The sequence below is a fragment of the Pseudomassariella vexata genome (genome assembly GCF_002105095.1).
Source record: "Pseudomassariella vexata strain CBS 129021 chromosome Unknown BCR38scaffold_6, whole genome shotgun sequence".
NCBI classification, from domain to species: Eukaryota; Fungi; Ascomycota; class Sordariomycetes; order Amphisphaeriales; family Pseudomassariaceae; genus Pseudomassariella; species Pseudomassariella vexata.
In genome coordinates this window covers 883,431-905,335 of record NW_024467961.1, presented here as the reverse complement: position 1 = coordinate 905,335, position 21,905 = coordinate 883,431, and the positions used below count along the sequence as shown (strand labels likewise).

General features: G+C 50.6%; 6 protein-coding genes across 6 annotated transcripts; 2 read left to right on the top strand and 4 right to left on the bottom strand.

The window, feature by feature from the left end:
• Window positions 1-1,390: 1,390 nt before the first annotated feature.
• On the bottom strand, window positions 1,391-2,834 carry BCR38DRAFT_457295 (uncharacterized protein; the record flags this gene model as incomplete). The annotated part of the gene is made up of 2 exons (XM_040862024.1): window positions 1,391-2,380; window positions 2,442-2,834. The coding sequence occupies 2 exons, from the start codon at window positions 2,832-2,834 to the stop codon at window positions 1,391-1,393; spliced, it is 1,383 nt and encodes a 460-aa protein (XP_040716180.1).
• Window positions 2,835-4,072: 1,238 nt separating this feature from the next.
• On the top strand, window positions 4,073-5,069 carry BCR38DRAFT_341257 (cytidine deaminase-like protein; the record flags this gene model as incomplete). Its single annotated transcript, XM_040855857.1, has 6 exons — window positions 4,073-4,248; window positions 4,316-4,410; window positions 4,471-4,537; window positions 4,597-4,657; window positions 4,715-4,748; window positions 4,807-5,069. The coding sequence occupies 6 exons, from the start codon at window positions 4,073-4,075 to the stop codon at window positions 5,067-5,069; spliced, it is 696 nt and encodes a 231-aa protein (XP_040716179.1).
• A 2,086-nt stretch (window positions 5,070-7,155) lies between these two features.
• Window positions 7,156-7,419, bottom strand: BCR38DRAFT_484500 (uncharacterized protein; the record flags this gene model as incomplete). Its single annotated transcript, XM_040863757.1, has 2 exons — window positions 7,156-7,175; window positions 7,248-7,419. The coding sequence occupies 2 exons, from the start codon at window positions 7,417-7,419 to the stop codon at window positions 7,156-7,158; spliced, it is 192 nt and encodes a 63-aa protein (XP_040716178.1).
• Window positions 7,420-8,067: 648 nt separating this feature from the next.
• On the top strand, window positions 8,068-10,044 carry BCR38DRAFT_431668 (putative 30S ribosomal subunit S4). Its single transcript, XM_040860118.1, has 2 exons — window positions 8,068-8,336; window positions 8,400-10,044. Exons 1-2 carry the CDS (start codon window positions 8,301-8,303, stop codon window positions 9,777-9,779), a joined length of 1,416 nt encoding a protein of 471 aa, XP_040716177.1. The 5' UTR covers window positions 8,068-8,300; the 3' UTR covers window positions 9,780-10,044.
• A 1,131-nt stretch (window positions 10,045-11,175) lies between these two features.
• Window positions 11,176-14,031, bottom strand: BCR38DRAFT_189545 (Septin-domain-containing protein). The gene is made up of 5 exons (XM_040853992.1): window positions 13,978-14,031; window positions 13,608-13,680; window positions 12,492-12,752; window positions 11,966-12,432; window positions 11,176-11,910 (listed from the first exon to the last, which is right to left on the bottom strand). The coding sequence occupies exons 2-5, from the start codon at window positions 13,609-13,611 to the stop codon at window positions 11,275-11,277; spliced, it is 1,368 nt and encodes a 455-aa protein (XP_040716176.1). The 5' UTR covers window positions 13,612-13,680; window positions 13,978-14,031; the 3' UTR covers window positions 11,176-11,274.
• Window positions 14,032-19,251: 5,220 nt separating this feature from the next.
• On the bottom strand, window positions 19,252-21,054 carry BCR38DRAFT_342054 (major facilitator superfamily domain-containing protein; the record flags this gene model as incomplete). The annotated part of the gene is made up of 1 exon (XM_040855924.1): window positions 19,252-21,054. The coding sequence occupies one exon, from the start codon at window positions 21,052-21,054 to the stop codon at window positions 19,252-19,254; it is 1,803 nt and encodes a 600-aa protein (XP_040716175.1).
• Between the last annotated feature and the right edge of the window lie 851 nt (window positions 21,055-21,905).

Sequence of the window (21,905 nt, the reverse complement as noted above, 5' to 3'; positions counted from 1 at the left end):
TTTAAAACAAAAATGGCTAGGAAGGCCCTGCCGGGGATCTCGGTACGGTGGTGGTCCTGTCTATTACTATGATTGGTTCTCTCTGAAAGATCTCAGACGGTGTTTTTGGATTTTCGGATTGATTGCGATGACGGATACGAACGGAGTTAAAGTCTTGTTGGAAAATTTGATGTTGGGTGACGAAGTGTTGGCATACAGACATACATATCGGCGATTGGTTGTGTGATGGGAGGCTTCTTGTCGTTCGTTTCCCTCCTCAGAGTTCTGAGTAGCTTCTACAATGGTTCAGGTCGTCAGCGCGAGACGCTGAGACTTGCTGCGCGAGGAGGCAGACAGAGGTTGGTGTGGGATTTGTTGCGAATAGTGGAATCGTGAGTGGATGAATGTGCTTGTAGATGCAAAGAGAGAATACAGATACACTCGAATTTGAAGGAAATGTCAAATCAGTTCCATGTCATTGTGTCATTGTTCGATGTCCGATCTGCTCATAGACACAACCTCGCTGTCTACCAACATGTGGCCTGCTGATTCTCGCAAATAGTGCCTTGGCTTCCCATTGAACCAAATGCTGCCAGTCGGCACTATTCCCAAATACAGGACTACCTATTCTACAAGGATTTTGGCTTGGCTGCCAGCCAGATCAAGGTTACTCGACCGTCAAATCAAGCCTGCAAGGTCTAAGCCGGGCGTACCTCACACTGGGGTGTTTGGCAACATCGGTATGTCTGTTGCCATGACGTTTTCGGCGACAATGGACATGATACGAAAGGTGGAAAGGCTAGTTGGGTACTTAGGCAACTGGGCGTAGAGAAAGTGGGTGTTCTAGTCGTATTGACACCGATATTATCCATGCAAATATCCGACTGGAAACACTGCCTACGTGCTGTCCCCATCATATATACCTTTGAGCAATGGCAGAAGCCACACGGGGCGCTTGTAACCTCGTGCCGGAACCAGTGGACGCAGTAACACCAAGTAACAGAGAGCCGGAGCGAAAGTAGGTAGAACGCACGAGTTTCACTGACAGCTTCATTAATGTCATCACGTGCCTATAAATATATACATCGGCCGTGGTGGGGAAAGAGCTCGTCCACAAAGGACCATCTATTGAGTTACGCAGAAAAGAGCAACCGCCGAACGCCAGAACCGCTCGCTGAGTGTCCATCCGAAACTACCAGAGACCTTGATCATGCAGAGTCCGAAAACAGGTATTTAGAGCCGGTGAAGTGGGGCCAAACAACTTTATGAAAAGGCAGGAGGAGCCATAGTACAGGTGAGGTACCATTACTATGCGAAAGGCCGTCAGGTAGGTTTGGTTTATATGCCTCGGAGTATTGTGACTTCATGTTGAGTTTTTCATAGTCGCAGGGACGCTTCCGAAACATGCTTCTTATGCTGCCTTAGTAGTCTCCTTGGTGTCGACCTTCTTGGCTTGAGGTCCATCGTTGGTGTCTTCTTCCCGGGGACGCTTTGCGTTCGCCTTGGGAGAGCCATTGCTTGCGTCTGCCTTCTTGGCATCGCTGGAAATTTGGATGACGGGACGTCCAGCATCGCGGGAGTCAATGGCCTTCTTCTCAACAACCTCTTCCCGGTCACGGTAACCATCGCGGTCCTCGCGGCCACGGTTGTTGCCTCCCCGTCCACGGCCACGGCCTCGGCCCCGACCCCGACCGCGCTGGTCACGCCCATTGCGACGATCGCCGTCAAAGCCATTCTTCTGGTCCTCCTCTCTGCGCTTCTTCCAATCATTGGAGTCGACGTCGCTGTTTCCTCCTCGACCACGGCCCCGAAAGTTCCCACCACGACCCCGGCCACGGAAGCTGCCCTTCTGGGGGTCAATCTGGCCATCGCGAATCAGCTCGTTCTTGGCCTTCATGTAGTCCAGCTTCCAAAGTATCAGTAGATCGTGCCCCTTCCACTGGGGCTTCGGGTCCAATGCCATGAACTTCTCGGCAGTCTCCTTGTCGGCCCACTCGACGAACACGGATCCTTTGAAACCCTTGTTGTCACCACGACGGAGTCGAACCGAGTTGAACTCTCCATGCTGGGCAAAGAAGGCCTCAATGTCGAATTGCGTCGAGGCTTCCTCGGTGCCGAAGCCCTTGGCGTAGATGCTCTGCTCATCAGCCTTTTTGCGCTTCTCGTTGTCGGGATCAAAGGGCTTCTGTCGCCGGATGGTCTCCTGGCCTTCCTCTCCTTCTATGACGAGCACCTTGCTCTCCTTGAGGGCGGCCACTACCGCAGAGTACGGCTGAAAGCGGCGCATGCGCTTGAAGGAAGTGATCTTGGACAGGGCGACGGGCTTGTTCTCGGCGCCGCCAGTGAGCTCCATCATGTAGTTATCAGTGGGAAGGTTGGTATCGCCGAAGTAGAATTGAACCTGCAATGGGGGTGCAATTAGAACGATGCTGGTAGGCCACAGCATAATCTGCATCACGTACCTGAGTGCGGATCTCGTGAGGATCGGAAGACTCGCCCTTCACAGTAGGGTCGAACTTGCTGGCTCGCTTCTCGAATTTGGAATCTCCGCGTTGTACTCTGAGCATGTTCTGGGGAGGGTTCAGAACGGACTGGGCCTTCTTCTCGTCCCCATCGTCCTTCTTCCCGTCCTTGGCTTCGTCCTTGGCCTCATCCTTGGTCTCTTCCATGACCTGGTCCTTGTCCTTGGCCTCGTCTGCAGCCTTGGTCTCGGTCACTGCAGCAGCAGCAGCGGGAGCATCTGTCATCTGGACAGCGGCTGTGGTTACAGTCTCAGCTTCTGGGGCTGGCTTGACCTTGGGAGCCTCGCCTTGGGCCGCGATGCCTTCAGCAGGCTTGGTATCTTCTGCGCTCATCTTGGCGGGCTGTTGACGCGAACGTGAGAACGTGGAATGGCGGGGCAGAGGAAAGTAGCGAAGACTGTTTGCGGTGATCAAAATACAGTTACTCACCACTTGATTGTGTCACGACAAGAAATAAACGTTGGTTCGAGCAGGCAGAAAACTTCTGCGCAAAATCACTCTTCTTGTTTCTGGCAATGTTGAAGGAGTGAGCAATTGTGAAAAGACATGAATGTTCCAAAAGTCAATGGAGCTCTCGCGAAAAAGGCTGGTAAACGGTCTGCATTTCTGCGCGCCAATTGAAGGGTTTTTCTGCTAGCCCACCCCGCAGTTTTCCAGGGTGCTGCGTGGTGGAGAAAGCTTTGTTGCATACAACCCGTGCATACAACCCGTGCATACTTACCCCTAAGGATCTCAAGTCAAGCCTGGTCGGCAAGAGCGTAGATGTCAACATGTACAAAGTAGGTTAAGACTGTACAATGGGAGGTGCGAGTGTGCCGTGAATTTTCGAGTTGGGACAAGCCTTGGAACGGCTTGATGGTTTTTATTTCCAAGTACTTATTCTCTATTTGCACCTCGGTCTCACTCAAAGCTCCCAGAGCCGGCCTGTCGAGTCATCTTTGCTCATGTGAGCAATTCCATTCAAACTTCTCGATATTGAGTAGGACCGGGTATTCGACGTAATTTTTGGGTTTCCTCGGTGATCTGCCACAAAAGTGGGCACGAAAGTGTCTCTGAGCTGCGAAGTTAGTTTGATTTTATGCTTGTGTTAGACCCATTGTGATTTGACCCACTTGCTAATTCACTCGCAGCTCGGCTTTGGCTTGTATCCTTCTCCTCCTCGAGCACTGAACATCATGTTGTGTATGTGAAATCAGTCTTGGCGAGAGCTGAAGCATAAGATACGAGACAATTGCGCCCGGCCCATGATAGCACTTGACGAGCGTACCGCTTCCGATATACCAGCCTTTTGGTTTTGTTATCCATCCCCACTGTGGGGTTACAGCAGCTTGGCCAAACTAATATAATACTATAGCGATAGTAGGCAGACTAGCTGTCACGGCTTCAACTGACAAGTCGACGTCTCTTATCTAGTTATCATGGGCTTGCCATCCGAAATCAAGGGGATTGGATCCGATGCGCCGAATGCTGGCTATCTATATAATGAGATCCTCCCGCTTTCCCACCCTTGGGAAATTGTGCTACAAGAGTTCTACGTACGATTTCTGGTTAGCAAATGCCTCTGATCTACGATGGCGAACTCCAAGATCATCTTGCTTTTAGGCGCAATTGCCTCTTGTGCTGCACATTTCACTGTCCCCAATGACGACCAGGATATGAGCGGGCTCACCGTCAACTCTCTCCCATGGGATAAGAGAGTGGAGTACATGCGCAAAACAAACCAGGCTCTATACAGCCAGAGTGGCCCGTAAGTAAACCTCTGCAACCCAGACGTCATGGCCACAGCTGGCTGAGCGTTTCATTGACTGCGTTAGATGTCCATTTGCTGCCTTTGGAGCAATAATTGTAAACCACACAGCCGATGAGGTAGTTTGCGAGGGGGCCAATTTTCGAACTGGGGATCCCACGAGTATGTTCACTTATTGCATTTGGCAGGTGGGAATCGAATCTCGGCTCACAAGAACTGCAGTCCATGGCGAAATTTCGGCCATCAATGCTTGCACTGCCAAGTTTACTGCAATGGGAATGACTCCGACGTAAGTGAGGTGTAGGGCCGGTAATGCCAGCCTTCTCCATATTAATGACGGCGGTACAGACAGATATATGCTGCTTGGGGTGAACTGTCCCTTTACACGAATGCTGAATCGTGTCCTATGGTGTGTTACAGACGTTCACGATTTAACCTACGACTTGCTGACGATGTTGCGTAATAGTGCGCAAGTGCAATCAGATGGGCAGGCTTCAAAGGTAACCACATCCCGCAACCCGCTTGACTTCGAAGGAGATTAACGTTGAGATATTGCAGAGTACATCTATGGGACCACAATTCAACATAACTACAACGTGGGATGGGGAGTTATGACACTCAGCAGCTATGACGTATTCCAACAGTCACGCCAATTGCCTGGATACCAGACCGTGATGCTTGGACAGATCCTCACGAACGAAACCGATCCTCTTTTCTCGTGGCAGTACAATGCATCCGCACCATGCCCAAATGGATGCTTCCGTATCCCAAGTGTAGCAAGGGGCGGCAGCACCTGCTCAAATACAACCGCCACAGCATGAAGGACGTAGATGCATTGAATGATACAGCAGAACATGGTTCACCTTCCCTAGCAGCAGGCTCACCCTATCACCCAGTTACATCTTCCGCGAAATTATACAAGACATATCAGAATTGTCGAAAAAGGAGGTAACAAGTCGGGGTACTTGGTCGATCTGAAGGGGAGGGGTTATCTGACCTGTCCACTCAGACAAGGTGTCGACCTTGTAACATTTCGCTGCTGTATTTGTTTCATTGAAACTCATCAAGGTAGAGAGAGGGGAGAGCAGGGGTTGGGTGGGCCGGAGACCGGAAGGGGCACTACATACCTACGCGTATTTCGCGATGGTCTGGGATTATTTGAATTAGTATACTATTGAAGATGGTTAAATTATTTGACTCAAACTGAGGATTAGAAGGTTTTCAAATCGACCAAGTTACCTGTTATTTGCCATTGTGGGAAACTCATTCAATTGTGCATTATATGGACAAGGTGAAGGCCTTGCCTGGCAACCGCCCCTGACCCGTGGTTCTGGGTTGGACCACCTGAGGCATCCATTACCAATTGCAAACGGAATCAAATAATAGTCAATTCCGACTTCTCAAGCTGTCCCAGACACAATTTGCCGGTGTTTGAAGAAGCAATATCCTGTTCTACTCCAAGCTTCTTCGTCTCCAATGTCATTATATGCCCACATCAGTGTCGGACGACATCTCACTGCAGGCCCATGGCCCTTCACACCCATGTTTCGTCAACAACGTATACCACTTCTTAGCATGTGCGAGCAAGCATCTAACGCACTACGTGTCAGGCGTCTCTTGGTCTTGCGTCTTTGAAGTGAGGAGGCCATCTGCTCTAGCACGAACTCATAACCAGCCCGACGGCTCTCCCGTCAAGCTGAGCTCCAATTGAACCCAGCGAGCTCCTGTTGGTAGGTTTCTGCTCTTACCCCACCGAGAGGTATAGTGTTGTTTGTGCTGATCACTTCAGACAGGTCCAACAAGCCTTTCCATCGACCCAACACGAATGAGCCAAGCTATGCCTAGAAGAAGATGTCCAGAGATCCAGGGCTGCCATCCCACTCTTGTTTTGCCGCCCATGTGGCTACATCACTCAACCAACTGGCCTTTTGACACCATCATAGGTCTGCTCAGCACCTCTCATGTTACCAGTGCGTTCGAAAGCACACAGTAACAGCCACCACCCATTGCCGTACTCGAAGAGGTCCGGGGAAGAACTTGGGAGCCATTCCTGTAGCCCATCTCATCATGTGTGCTCTCCTTAGGCAATGCCAAATTGGGAGCCCCGCATCATACAGCTTACATTCATCCTATGTGTGCCTAACATAGGACTTGAGGCTTGATCACGGCTATATGCAATACTGGCTTCAGGGGTGATTCAAAAGATTCATGCCCATTGAAACTAACCCAAGATCCAGACCAGGATCATTCAGAACCCGACAACCGCCTGCACTGTAGCCCATAGCAACCACACGCCAAACAGCGTCAACACAGCAGACGACGCGAACCACTAATTCCTCATAATCCAACACCCGGCGCTTTCGTCCGGTCTCCGTCCCCGGGACCGAAGGCATATACTCCTTTCCATACGCCTCAAGACTACTGCTCGGATACTTGTCAACCAGGGATCTCATGGCATCCCTGCAACTAACCGCACTTAGAATTCACGGATGATCAAGCGCTGAGGCTAGGCGGGGATGTATTTCTGCCGGTACCGCAGCCTCTCGAGCCATAAAGCCGAAGCCGACATTTCTATGCACTGTGTTAAGTTAGACATGTAGCAGGAAACGTTTACACAGTTATGGATGGCGACTTACACTTCGCAAAGCTTGAGCCGTTTGTCAAAATCCTCCACCGGCGCCGCTGGTGGGAAGCATCGCAGGTACGCCTGGATATACTCTTCGGTGTGATGATAGCGTTCGATACGCCAGTACCAAGGTCGTCTTACCTGAATCAGTCCTTGCATGAAAAATAGCGGGCCGCATGTCACTTGAATTCGTTACGTCTATAAGAACACCCAGCATAGAAATAACAGGCCCCCGGTCTTCGCATCTGTAGCACAGTTGTCACACCACATATTCCCGTGAATTAGGGCAGGTCTGGTGGACCTGAGCCAGGTCAGAAGCCGAGGAAGTCCTTGACATTGTTGAAGATAGATGCCGTCAGGTTGCTGAACTCACCGCTTGCTGTGCGGGTCTTGAGCGTACTGGCAAGAAGCTCCTCCCAAGTGTCCCGCCACCTATTGTCCATTTGGCTGGCGCCAACGAGGGCGTCGATGGAGAACCGATATTTCACATTTGTCGACGTGTTATTTTGGTGAAGCTCGGCCAGCTGCATGGTATACTCTTCCATGTCCGGGAGCCGCCCATCGACCAGATCGCTTGCAGGCAGCCAAGAGTCAACAGCGGGCCTATGTTTTCATTTCATCCTGCCCTAGAACTTGCTGGAAATCACAGGGAAAGCAGTGCGTGTTTTATGTATTTTGGAAAGGTTTCTATGCAATCGGTCTTGGGATGAAATCGGACTCGGCAAGTTAGAGCGTCTTCATGCTGATGAACTCGGCTCTGGCCATGTCGCATTGAAACCAACTACTGTACAAATGCCGTTGTTCGGTGCTATGACGATCTGATTTGCCAACATCCATACGGAAGTGGTGAACCTGGGAGGTATGACCAACAATGCCGAGAAAACAAAGAACAGACGACCATCCTGGAGTAGCTAACACTCGTTGGCTCTGGTCGATGTCCAAAAGCGTCTGTTAGGATTGTGTTGGTTCTAGACGACGCTGGGAAAATGCAATGGAGAACTTTGAATCTGAATAATATACAAACCCGAAACCATACAGAGAGCGTGATGTCGAATCAGACAGCAGCTGGTGTCATAGAAACATTGGGACAAGCCGAAGCCAGGCGTTCGGAATGGGTTAACTAAGTGACGTTGGAGTTTCCCCCGTCTTGTGGCTTGCACGTGGCTGACGCGACAATGCAACAATTGAAGCAAGACCAATTGAATTTCAAGGCCCTAGTTGCCAATTGGACTTGCTCGGCATCTTCCATTAACACAACTTTAGAACTCCTTCTGGGCTCTAGCTGATCGGTCTGAGCCAAGAGCAGCTGGCAGCAGCTGAACGTGCAACGTCACTGGAAATTTTCTGGTAGACGGCCCTCCTCGTCGCCGAAGCTCTTGGACAGGCGAAGCTGCGATTGGGCACCTCTTCAAAAGCAGCCGACACCATGAGGGGAAAGAGATTGCACGCCCTCAAACGGCCGGTGAGCAATGCCTACTACCAATACCGAATTGCTGCACCCAATTGCTGACAAGTCAACGGCCAGAAACTCCGGCAGAGCTGGAACAAGTACAACTTGTACAACTTCTGGCGCCAACGCGACCCCAAGATCGGCCTCAAGGATGACGAAACCTTCTTCCAGCAGAAATGGCGCGCCAAGGGTCTGCTGCGATCCTATCACGGTGAACATGTGCGCGAGCGCGACTGGGAGCGCATGTTCAGCCGCCGGTTGCTCTCCGTCGCCAACATGGATGCCCGCTACATGGCCGAGTGGGACGGATCTGAGCAGGCGGCCGGGCGCGGAAGCGGCCAGGACAAGCGGCCCAACTGGAACGCCCCCGACGTCAAGCCCATGACCCTGACGCCCTACATGAACATGGCATTTGCGCCGCTCGAACGACGCCTCGACGTGGCCGTCTTCCGCGCCCTGTTCGCCAGCAGTGCGCGCCAGGCACGCGGTATGTGTGTCCATGGCCACGTCAAGGTCAACGGCAAGGTGACGCCCCATCCGACGTACAAGCTCAACCCCGGCGACATGATCAGTGTCAACCCGGACATTGTCATGTTCGCCACGGGCCGTCCCAAGGGCAAAGCCTACGTTGAACCGACACCCAGCGGCACTGCCAGTGCTGCTAAGAACAAAAAGCTGCGAGAATTGTACGAGAGAGGGGTGTGTTACGCTTGCAGGAAGCCAGGGCATTTAGCCGCCCACTGCCCAGGAGCGGGAGCATCAGAGCAGGAGCTGTCAGTCGCCGAAGCCGAGTCAGACGCGACCGTGTCGGCACAACAAGCAGCAGCAGAGCAAGATCCCGACACAACCGACGCGCCTGAGGCCCCGGTAGAAGATATGAAGCCCACCCGCGAAGCCATCCAATCCCTCATGTCCCAAGCCAAGTTGGTCCTGGCTGCCGAGGCACCCACCCTCAAAGTCAAGCAAAAGCGCGACCTGCGCTCCTTCATCAAACAAGCCAAGCCCCTTTTGTCCAGAGCCGGTCGCCCCTCCGCCACCCCCAGCGACATCGCCTCAGAGCTGACCAAGATGGTGTCGGAACTCAACCTAGTCGACATCTCTAACGACACCCAAGAAGCCGCTGCTCAAGAAGCCGCCTCGTCATCCGAGACACGCGAGCCCCCCAAGTCGATAGACGACCTGACGACCGACGAGCGCAAGGCGCTTGAGCGCCTCATTCGCGAGGAAGAGGAGAACCCCATCGACCCTTCTAAGCCGTATGCCACGCCATGGCGGCCTCGGTCTTATATGGCGCCTTTTGCCTTTATTCCCAAATACCTTGAGGTGAACCAGAACGTGTGCTCGGCTGTGTACCTGCGGCACCCCGTGGCGAGGGTTGGCAGGGCCGAGGTACCGACCCCGTATGGTTACCGCATCAACCAACTGGCTTTCAACTGGTACTTGAGGAGACGTTAAGGGGGCCCCTTTGTGTTTCAAGATGAAGCAGCAGGAGGGAGGGGCAAGGAGTCGGTGGCGGTGTCGGTGGCGGTGTATCAAAGTACCAAGAAAAGTGCTTGTACTATGCCATGTTAGGCCATCTACTTTGCGTATAGGCAGAAAGGGGGCCTTGAGGATGTGTCGCAGTCAAGCGAAGCCAAGCGCGGCAAGAGCTGGTCCAAGGAACGAACACCTAACCAAAATGAAATGTGTATAGAGATGTATATTACAAGAACAATATGTATCACCACCACTACCACCAGTGTTTGTCCCTACGGCTCTTCATTCACAATGGCGTAAACTCTTCTCCCTAAACTACAGTCCCGCACTTGCAAATCCTCAAGCCCCCGATTTTATGAGTTGGCTCAGTGGATGCGTCGACACTGTAGGGTTCTAACCTTGAGTCCTCAACTGCCATCTCACCCTTGATAATGCGCAGTATTTACTCTCAGGCGTGCAATTAGAATCACCCAATGTCAAAGCAAGTCAAATCATTTGCAAATGCAATGGTGAAACACAATGGTCGCGAGCGGAACGCCTCAGAGAGTCTAAAAACATCATCCTTTTGATTCAGACGACCTAAACTAGAAAAACACATCGAGCTGAAAACGAAGCAAGGAAAATCAGACGTTTTGTCGACGTAAGGAAACCAGAGTGCGGACCACAGTTCGTGGCCAGATGTGAGTATGATGCGAAACCCCCCCCCCAATCGTCAGATGGCGCGAGCCAGCTGAGACTCGTTGGACCATGTTCCACCGCGTCAAAGATACCACCCTCTCCTAAAGTACATGCATCTCGTTGACTTGGGAGGGGGGCTCTGGGCGATTCCCTACAGACGTGACCCTTTACTTCCAGCACAAACATGCCGAGCATTATTGTCCCCACTCCAATTTCGGGTATACGGCCGTAATGAACAAAGAGGAAAACGAATGGTTGGGCGGTGGAGTCCGAGTGCTGCGTGATGCGAAGTATGCCGTCGAAGCCTGGAGTTTTCACCCATCAGGGTATTATATGCCTCTTGTGCCTATTCGCCAAATGTCATGCCTGCACCTTCTCTCCAAATCTCTTAGGATGTCGGGGTAGTGTGATGGACCATGAGATGGCAATATAGTATGGGATGTTGGGGGAAGGGGATGGATGCAGCTTGTCAAAACCCGGAAAACCAAGCATGTGTCGTGCATGTGTTCAAGACAATGAAGCCTGCTTCTTGGAGCGTTGCCCTTGGCCACGGAGACGAAGACCACCGTGTGACAGTGTCCCGCTTGCGACCGAACTGAGAGCCGACAACCTTTGCACCGGCCGAGGACTGTCTTGAGAGTAGTGGTGTGTATATTAGAGTGATTAAAAGAAGAGAGTGTAAATAGGCAGAGCAAGAAGCGAAGGAACGCGGCAGGCTGGTATTGTGTGGGCATCATCAAGGCTCGGGCATGAGTCGTAGAGAAGGGAGATGAGGGAACAAGGCATTCGTGACTGCTTAACGCAGCGAGAATCCCTTTCGCTTGCCCTCCTTCTCGATTGGCCGTCCGCTTTCGACTCTGGCCTTCTTCTCCTCGAGCTCTAACCGTTGTCGCTCCAGTTGCTCCTTCATCTCGCGATGGCGGGCGTACAGCTCTTCTTCACTCTGCTTCAGCTTGCTCTCCTTCTCGGCAACCTTCTGCTGGAAGACCATCTTCATCTCGGCCTCCATCTTGGCGAGCTTCTGCTCATGCAAGGTGCGCTCCTCCTCTTGCTTGACAGCGGGGTTGACCTCCTTGAAGACGCTTGGGTCCTGGGCAACGCCCATAGCAGTGAGCTTGTCGGTTCTGTAGTTCTCGTACAGCAGATTGTTGGTGTGCTCCTTGAGTTCCTCCATGTGGGTTCGGATAAGCATCTGTCGAAGCTTGACGAAATCGCAGTGTTCCTCGTTGTCAACTTCAATCACACCCCAAGGGTAGCGGCGGCCACGGACTTTGCGTCCATCGGCGTTGGTAATTTCGTTAGTGGCACCAACAACGGCGAAGGGAACCTTGGACATGATCTCGTTGTTCTCGGCAATGGTTTCCTCATCGTCGAGCTCGTAACGAGGGCCCTCGAAGATCTGGATACCATGGTGCTTGATGTCGGCAAGGATCTGGGTGGCATGTCAGTGTACTGCAAGTTGATTACGATCTCAGTGGAGTACGTACTCTGGCTTTGAAGCTGGCAATTTCTTCGTCGGTGAGAGTATCGGACTTGGCAATGACAGGGATCAAGTTGACCTTGGTGTGGAGACGTCTCATGACCTCAATATCGAGAGGCTTGAGAGCATGGCCAGTGGGCTGAATAAAAAAGACACAAGCATGGATGCGGTTGTCGACAATGTTCATGCGGTTCACCTTGTTCTCAGCATCTAAGTAGGCGTCATATCGCTGCTCGATGTTGTCAACAATGGGTCTCCACGACTCGTCGTTGTTCACAAAATCGCCGAAGCCAGGAGTGTCAACCACAGTCAGGCGTAGACGAACACCCGCCTCCTCAATGTCTGCACTGATGGACTGGATGGTAACCGTCTTGGGAATGATGTCGAGGCTAGGGCCCTTGCGCTCCTTGGGCGGGTACAATGATGTGTTGAAGAGGGTGTTGACAAGAGTCGATTTACCCAAGCCGGATTCACCTGCGAGCAGAGTCGTCAGTCAGGTGGGTTGATTAGTCTGGAATGCAGAGTTCACGTACCGACAACCATCACGTTGAAGTTGAAGCCTTTACGAACACTCTTTCGGTGCCATTGATTCGGCAGGTTAGCAAAGCCGACATAGCCAGTCAGCTTCCTTCGAACGATGTTTTTGCTTTCGTTCACTGATGAAGTCAACCCGGCTGACGCTGTAGCTCTCGAGTCAGACGTAGTCGGTGGAGGAGACGTTGGCAGCGGCGTTTGATCGCCGTTGGCCGGAGCAGGGGACCCACTGGCCGGGGGAGAAGCACTACCGTTCGTAGCTGGGAAAGAGATAGGTCAGCATATGAAATCCATAAGAACAGTCAATTTGGATTAGCAAGGTAGTAAGTAGTAAGATGCTGAGGAGCAAGCGGGTGCAAGAGACGCCTGGATTGTTGGCTACCATTGGACAGAGGTTGAGGCTCTCCCTGCGAGTACTCTCTCGGTGGTTGAGCATAGAGGCCTTCGTAGTCCATAGGTTTGAGAGGTGCAATGGAGGGAGCATCAACAACAAGCATGCTTCGGTAATGCCGAATAGCCTGGGCCTGGTTCTCCTGCTGCTCGGGCAAGCTGCTGTGCCTGGACGATGGTACCGGAGGTGTACAAACGGATTCCCGTGACTTCAGCGCCTCAGCAGCCACGGCGTCCGCGGCAAGGGACCTGTCCAGTTGCACACTACGGGCTCGTGCTTTAGAGTGTTTGCCAGAGAACATGTTGTTGTAGTTGTGAGATTTTGTGGTGTTCTGTACTTCTGGTGGTGTGGCAAGGGAGGCGGATGTTCCTAACAATGGCCAAATATTCCAAAGAACCAAAAAAGGAGCAGACCCAAGAAGTGATAGATCAACCAAAAACGAGCGTCGGGGGATGGTAACGAGCGAAAGTGGTGATGTGATGTTGTGGCGATGAGTTGGAGGAGAGGCGAGGACAAGAGTCGGGTTGGGCCAGGTAAAACACGTCGATACGGGGTCGAAACGTTGTGGACAACGAGGAAGGTGCGCCGGGTCGTTGGTATACATTCGTGGCAACAACAGCCCAGGCGTCTCTCGCACTCGCACTTGCTCTTGCTTGTTCTCTTGCAGTGCTTGCTCCTCGGAGCCGTCGACAGCGATGACGGTATCGACGAAGATGGTACTTACCCATGTTGAATGTTTCAAGATATTGCAGTATCTATGAAGGTGAGATGCCGAATCGAAAGAGGAAAGCCCGAGTCTGCCAATGTGGAAAGGTTAGTCGCGAACTTTGAATGCGATGCCCGTCAAATCGTCGTGGAGAGCGCGAAGATGTACCCGAAGGGAGCACTCCTGAGCCCAATCCAATGATGCAGCCGAGGTGGAGAGTCAACGTGTTGTAGATGCTACTGGCAACGCGATTGGAAGGGAGGGCAGGAAGCTTAAACTTGTCTAGACGGCTGAAGAAGAAAAAAAAAAGTCGGTCGTAAAGATGGAATCAGGGGGTCAGGTGTCGGCAAGCAGTGGTCAAGGAGATTCCAATGTTCTGTTCACATACCCAAAGTCGCTTTCTTGCGGAGCAGAACTTGATCTTCGAAGTCGCGTGTCAATAGGGTCGCAGGACTGGCCGTGATTGATGATGAGATAGTGACTGGGGGCGGCGCAACAACAAAGTAACTGGGTGAAGGTCTAGCGAATGCACGATCAGAAGAAGAGACGACAGAGAAACGGGGCTGATGTTGATGCCAGCGGAAGGTTTGATGATGCGGGACCGTAATGAAAGATTAAAACTGTGTGACCCGGCCTGCCATTTACTTTTTTTTGGGGTGCTCTCAATTTTGGCTGGGCATGGAGAAGCAAAAGGGGCTCGTCCTAAATTTTGGGCTGGTGGCATTACAGGCAAATACGCATGGGGGAGCGAGCACAGCGCAGATTGATGTGCGGGTGGTGGGTAGAAGTGCCAACGTGTGGTCGGGCCAGCCAGGAGAGCAGTACAGAAGGGAGGTGCTAGACAGGGGGTCTTAGAGTGCTAACGGGACAAAACGGCAGGGGGTTTATGCCCAGTGGAGCTTCTGATTGGCTGGGTGCTTTCCAATTGGCAGGGGACATGATCAAAATGACGCTTGACCTCAAGTTACCTGCTTGTTTGCCATCTCTCCCCAAATTGTTGTTGCTTGACGTCGCGCGACTGGAAGCTGGCAACACCAGACTCTGACCAATTCAAACATGCTCGAACTCTTATCGCTGGTCTCGAGAGATTCATTCAAGAATGCCAAGAGGCTTGCATGGATGAATCCGTTGATTTCAGTTGCCCAATTCCACGACTTGCGCAGCCACCTCATCAGCTTCTATCACGTTGTCTGCCGTTGGGCTCCACTGCTTCAAATTATGGGCAAGTAGCGGCCCGGCTAGAGCCTGGAGACTACGCCAATTGGCACTCTGATGCATTGACAACAAGTTGAGACCCTGAGTTTCAACATCGATAAAACAACGGATGATGTCTGTTTCTTTCGACGGCTGACCATGAAAGGTGATGAGACGTCACGATGCGCGATAGGCTCAATGGAAAGCGCAGAAGGACGTCGTGCTGCTATGCGAGCTCCAACACTCCACATGGCCAAAAATTAAGGGGTCTCGTGTTGGCAAGATGCAAATGCAACTTGTTGAACTTGCAGCTTTCCAGACGTGCTTCCATCAAGTCGCATCCAGAGCAAGCACGTCGCCCAAGCAGGCATAGTGCCTGTGGCTGTTGTGGGGAAACCCCCAATGTGCCTGCAGCCAATTTGGCCGGGGACCTGTTCCTAATTTTCCGTGGTCCTGGCCAATCAACTCGAGTTTGGAGCCCAATGGCCTTTCCTTTCGACTCCATGGCTTTTACTGAAGCGGATGAAGTCAAGCATCAAGTAGACAATGAGGTCGCCGTGATGTTCAGGTTGGGGTCTGAGGGATATTAGGCCTTTCACGATGGACTCATATGAACAAATTCTCATCCACAGAGCCGCAAGAGGCAGTTTTTGCTGCTCAATCAAGATCTCGTGTTTACGAAGTGGCAGCAAGCGATCAAAACTTCGCTGATGCCTCAGGGGTAAAACAACACGGTGACTAAGCTTTGCCATACCATGTCGACACCAGGGCACGCCCATTGCCTCTGGGTCCTGCGATGTATCGAATGAAACGATGAGGTCGCTGATATTTACTAGCATTGAATGTCAACAAGCGTGATAGTGTGGGCCGCTTCGGATCGAGGTGCATCAGTGCCAAGCTTGATATGTATAGACAGAACACGGTGAAACATAGCACCGCTTTCCGTCTCACCCAACGGTCTGATATGTTCACTTTGAACCGGATCCATTCACAGTACTGTCTCAGAGGCTTGCAACATCGCATGTTGAGACCTGGAGGCTCGTGAGATATATGCTGCTTTCCGCGGTGCAACGGGATCTCGTGGGTGATTTCATGTGCCCCATGTTGTGCACTCGGCTTGTGACAATAGCATAATATCCATGCCAAATTTTTACGCAACAGAAGTCATCAGGACATTATCCTCCTTAACTGGCCAAGAAATGTGAATCCGGGCAGACTATATACCTGATTATCCCGAATCTCTAGGAGCTTGAATAAGATGACTTGGCGTGGCTGACCAAGTCTCAGGAGATTGGAAACGAGTTTCCTCACATGGTCTCAGAGTTACAACATCGTGTCCTCATCAAGTCGATGACGGCTTTGCCGTGATGTCCAAATCATATGAAAACCGACGTCAGCGGCTGAAGACTTGGGCTTTGTCCAGCCTTCGAGTTGATTGCAGCATTAGGTAGCTTCGGGCCAACAACAACCATAGAAAGCCCATCAGTGTGCCTTTCTTGAACTTGCCGAATGCTGCTGTCAGAAGCATCAAACACAACACTTCGTGGCCTCAAGCCCCTGGGTGAGATTGCAAATAGATACGTCACGTACATTTCGCAACTGCTTAGATGGGGCATGTGGAACGAAGGAAGCTCGTCAATATCAGACGACTGGGTGGCACTTTTGTGTAAGATGGAGCCAAATGTACAAACGTTAGATAATTGGGTTGACTGTTTGCAGTTTTGTCTTTCATGAGGTGTGATATGAGGTGCGCAGCTCATCTTGAATCTGAAAGCTAACGCCTGCGGCACACCTTTGCCTACAATAAACCCCACAAAGTCACTACACAAACAAGCAAGTACTTATGTTCAGTACAGAGCACCCAGAGAAACAAAGTTCTGTGATGTAATCCTAATACTAAGTACCTTGATTGCTCAATGGTCTGAATCGACAATTCCCTCCGTAGAATAACATTGCTACTCCAATTTAATGCATATATCTCTCGGAGTGGTACATGATCAAAGATACACAGGCGGTCCTTGAAGAATAACACTGTTGGCTATCGATCAAAATCTGGCATCGCAGTGTCTTTAGTAGTCTTTTCGTCATCTTTGATTAGTCCTTCTCCCTTGAACTGCGACTCCAACCACGCTAACTCAATAACTTCATAGAAATTTTCTGTTTGTCAAGCTGACGATAGATCACCGAGAGACTTCTGGTTGTAACCATGTGTTCAAAATGTGCGTCTGATGAGTTTCTTTGGTCCAGCACCTCTGAATAGCTTGAATACAGAGTCCAGAACTCCTGTCTTTCGAAAGGCTCGGCCGAGGTTGCTCAACGCTGATAAAGTGCCCATTTCCAAGCATCCTCTTCCGATGAGCCGAAACTTCGTAAAACCGCTCTCAAGCGTCAACGAAACACTCTTGATGGTAATGTCCGGTGGCAATACTGCTCAATATTAGGAGCGTTGTATAAGTCTCATATCCAACTAGTTCCATGCTAATCAAAATTTCGTAGAATATGCTCTCTGCTTCGGAGAGCAGGCCAGTGTCGGCCAATAAAGCCGCAATGTTCTGACCAAGATGGTCTCTTGAGCCTTATTGCTGAGCATACGTATCATCGACGTTACTTACAAGCCTGGTTCCTTGGACCGCTAACTAACCAAGTTATCTCTAACCCCTAGCGGTAGTATGTTACCTAGAAGTCCTGCGCTCAGGATTGAGTCGCTAAATTCCGTAGTTCTCGGAAGATAACTGTGGAGTATTATAATCTAGTTGCGCTTATGATTAAAGAACAGTGGGAATTTCTCGTTATAAGGAGTGTATACATCGGGGTAGTTCCTATGATAGAGTATTCGTAGCTTCGTCGATCTAAAGACTGATATCGGTGTGTAAACGTTTAAAAGAGGAAGATAGTTCTACGGAGATAGTGTTACTAGCGACATAATACTCCGTAAACAAGGCCCTAACTAAGTTAATACGTCGGCGAAGATAATAACCTATCTTCGGAATAAACCATGTTGAGACCTGGTTTACCGGAGAGTCTAGGCTTTAGTTAGATAAGAAGGTGCACGAGGTGTTTAGGGCGACGATTACTATTTAGGCCCCTAGAGGTTTAGGGGCTATTGATTAGCGTACTATTGGTATTCCTGGAATCTATTATCATTGGTAATACTGTGTAAGCTTCTAGCGGTAGGTCGTTACATTCTTGAGTTCTTCCTAGTAGCTAATAGCTAGTAGGTAGTCTTTCTATTTAATATGGTACGCTCTTTAGCTATCCAGATTCTATAATTCTTCAACTTCATTCTCGCATTAGTCTATATACACGAGCGATGTCTATAGTGAACTACGTTTAGGTTGTCCCAACATCCTTTATCGTTTCCGGCGGCCCTTCTTCCACAAGTATATACTGCAATGACATCGCTATAACCCTCTTCAAGGACAAGTTTGGCTGGCTTGCGGCGGCATTAGTTTACATGTCTACTGTCCTGGCAGCGATGCAGATTGGCCTAGCGACGTCTCTGGGGGCCAATGGTGCCTTCCAGCCTACATCCTTGGAATTTGCTGTTTTATCAATGTTTTCCCCTTTCATTGTTATAGAACCTCGCTTTCTTATATTCTTTAGTTTTTTTTCAGTAATCACATCTCAACTATGGCTTACAAAAAGAGGGAACATCATTGATAAAGAGGTTCAGGGAAATCACAATCTCTACATGACACGATTGCTCGACAAAGGTTATTGCCTTTACTATAAACAAGTAGTCCTAGAACTTCCATTCCAAATTCGCACTTTCACTTTTGAATGACAGTGATAACCTACCGTTTCCAGCAATTGGTGTAGCAGGCGCGTTATATAACCTTTATCCATTGCCACTAATTTCGAGACGTTATAAATTTAAAATCTATGTGTTTCTCCATATTAAGTAATTAAACTAAGGATTACTTGATACTCTTCATTACGTGTAATACGTATCGGTTACAGATAGCAAGACATTACGTGACCTTGTAGAACCATGCCACATATCTTACATAAATCTATAACGCACATTTACTAACTTAGTCGTTAGAACATGTAACTCAGGCGAAAATAAGACTTCCTATGATATACATATAAGTCCCTTTTCAACCAAATATCAACCCCACTACCTTCCTGCGTGTCTCGTAAGCGAGGAACTGGAATTTCCTTAATAGTTGTTCGCGGAGTAGCTGCCTCACGGCATTGAGCCAAGTAGCGGATTTCTATTCTCTTAATGATTCCATCGTTGAGGGCCAAGTTGATGTCAGAATTGAGAGGCTGGCGTACCAGTTCTCGCAATAAACGCAGTAATGATAGTTGCGCTTCCCAGCACCGACTTGACTAGGGCTTGACTTGTTCAACTCGACTCCCCTACTTTTCGAGGGCGGGCTTGTTGACTGCGGCCGAAGGGATCAAGCTGATCGGTTCGATGAGATCGAATTTGGTGTGGACTCGGCAACGACCCTTCTGCAATCTACTCGGCAGAAACAGCAAACTTACTCATGCTCCTTAACCTAGCCCCAGTAAAATACAGAATCCAGATACCAACAATGCCAATAGTGCTCAAGCCTCCCAGCAAACTAGTTCCTCTAGCCACGCCAAGGTTATCAAACAGAGGCTTGGCAAACAAGATGCTAGCAAAAGCAAGGGCACTGCGGAAGAAATCGTTACCGGCAAACAGGCTGGCGGCGTATTGAGGGTAGCTAAGAGGCACGTATACAAAGATACACTGCATTACGACGAACACCGTGGCACCGTAGATGGTGATACCGATAGTGGGAGCAATCCAGTGGATATCAGGCCGTGCCGTCCATGCGAAGATGAAGAGGCCGATGGTTGGACCGAAAGCGGCGCCAAGTGCAGGGATCAGTCGGGTCTCCTGGATGGGGAATCCTTTGGCAACGATTCGGGGGTTCATGTAGAAGTACAAATACGACACATAAACAACGACTCCGATCAGACACGCCACAAGGACACAGAGGAAAACGAGGCCAACTTGACCATATCCCATGCCGTAGTATACGGGGTAGACAAGCGGGAAGACCTCAAAAAAGCTGTAATAGATGCCGTAAATTATAGCGGTATAAAGCTGGACGAAGAGGATAGCAGGGTCCTTGATAGTGATCTCCAGCGGCTTGATGAGGGCGTCCACGATGACGGCTCGGCGATCAAGGTCCCGCTGGTCGATCTCGGACTGCGACATGAAGCGGTTTGAACCCGTGAGCTTGCGCAGACGCTCGGCCCGGCGGAGGAGAAGGTTAGGGGTTGATGTCTCGGGGAGGAAAAGAAACATGACGATGAAGATAGGGATTGATGCCCACAGCACCTCGAGAAGAGACCATCGCCAGCCCTTAACAGGCACCGAGAATCCGGAAAGCAAAGGACCCAAGGCAGGGCCATTGTATGCGGCAGTAACCCAGCTCACAAGCGCGTAGGGAAGGCTCATCATCGAGTACATATCCCCCAACGAGGCTGCCCCATTCGCCAGACAGGGAGAGCCAAACAGCCCCTGAAGGAAGCGTAAGACCATGAGCCCGGGGAAGTTGGTCGCCAGCGCCGCAGGGATCGAAACGATAACAAAGAGAAACATGGTGTAAATATAGATCGGGTTCCTTCCCACGCTGGGCAACTCACTCAGGGGACTGAAGAGCAACGGCCCGATACCATAACCCAGTACGAAAAGCGCCAAGCCGAGCGAGGCCTGTGTGAGACCCACCCCGAACTCTTTCATCACGCCTTCCACGGACGTGACGTAGATAGCCGACGATGTGTACACGACGAACGTGTACAGACAGATAATCAGTGCCACCATGCCCCGGCGCAGATTGGACCAATTATGCGGGTTCTCGGGGTCGTCGGTGTAGTACCAGTCAACTAGAATGGCCCCGTCTTTGGTTCGGCGCGGAACGACGGGGATGGATCTCGTCTTTTCTATTTCGTGCTGCTGGTCGCCTTCATACCGGTCTGATGTGTTGGGAAGGGTCTCGGCGCGGCTGCGGGTCCGGGTTAGGGAGATGCCGTAGGTGGATGGGTCGGCGATGGTTTCTCTCTTTTGGCTTTCCTCGTCCTTTGGACCACCTGTATCTGAGGACTTCGAGGAGGCGGCGCCTTCTGCTTCTAGGATTGTGGAGTCCGTGGGCTCGTCTAGGTTGAGCATACGCTGCCATGGCTCCGGCAGTTGGAACTCGGGCTTCTCTTCCGGGTATTGCAGCATGCGGTTTCGGGTGACGAAGCGGATTATAGCCCCTACCGGAGCATCGCGAATGATATGGGACATTATGTTGAGTGTTGGGGGATTTTTGGAGTGGTTGACGAGTTAGGATTGAGATGAGTGGTATGGGATTTATTAGATGATGTATACAGACTGAACTTTGCAATCTTCCACTAGCAGTTCGAAGGCGATAGAAGAAGCTCTTCTTCAGTCCTGTACACTGTCACTACTTTATACTGAACCAAATGGTGATCATCAAACCTGGATGTCATGTCAACTTATACATCTCACACCCAGAACTTCCTTCCGCGTCAATACGGAATTAGTAGCTTGTCTCCTTGTTTACATCCACCTAGCAAGCCACTATATCATTTATTACTCAACACGCACATTAAAAATCCAGCCAATATGTTTCAGAGTTTCACGGGAAGGCCCAAATCTCAAATCGGGGATTACCAAGCACGGAAGTTGAACCTGCAAGGAATCATGGAAAAGAGTCATGTATCATACCTACTACGCGCGGGTGCCGGAATTTAGATGTGTGAATCTTGCAGTAGGTGCTCGATCCGGCGTTATGTTGCCATAGCCACTGGCTATGCACATGGTGAGATTTTGGTCAACGGGCATAAGTACCGAGAATGAGACGAGGAGATACCGATGTACCCCTTGGTAGTCGATGTTAACAGAAAATCGGTCTCATCCAGCAGTTTTGACCAAGAGTCTAATCATTGACCATCTGATCCTATCACCAGAAACCCATGAACTCCATTTTAAGCCCCTATCAGAGCAGAGGATGAACAGTCAGCAAATAGCGGCTGCCAAGACTGTCCCTGTTTGGTCCGAAGTTTATCTAGAGGCTCAACTAGCCTTTCCTGGGGCCAGCAGGATTTATCAGCGATATCTCCTTTTTCCTTTTC

What these genes read in the sequence shown, in the direction of transcription:
- BCR38DRAFT_431668 (XM_040860118.1), top strand. Translation starts at nt 8,301, where the DNA reads ATGAGGGGAAAGAGATTGCACGCCCTCAAACGGCCG. An exon ending in TGCACGCCCTCAAACGGCCG is followed by an intron (nt 8,337 to 8,399) that starts GTGAGCAATGCC and finishes GTCAACGGCCAG; the next exon opens with AAACTCCGGCAGAGCTGGAA.
- BCR38DRAFT_189545 (XM_040853992.1), bottom strand. An exon ending in CTTCAACGTGATGGTTGTCG is followed by an intron (nt 12,433 to 12,491) that starts GTACGTGAACTC and finishes CTCTGCTCGCAG; the next exon opens with GTGAATCCGGCTTGGGTAAA. An exon ending in TTGCCAGCTTCAAAGCCAGA is followed by an intron (nt 11,911 to 11,965) that starts GTACGTACTCCA and finishes CATGCCACCCAG; the next exon opens with ATCCTTGCCGACATCAAGCA.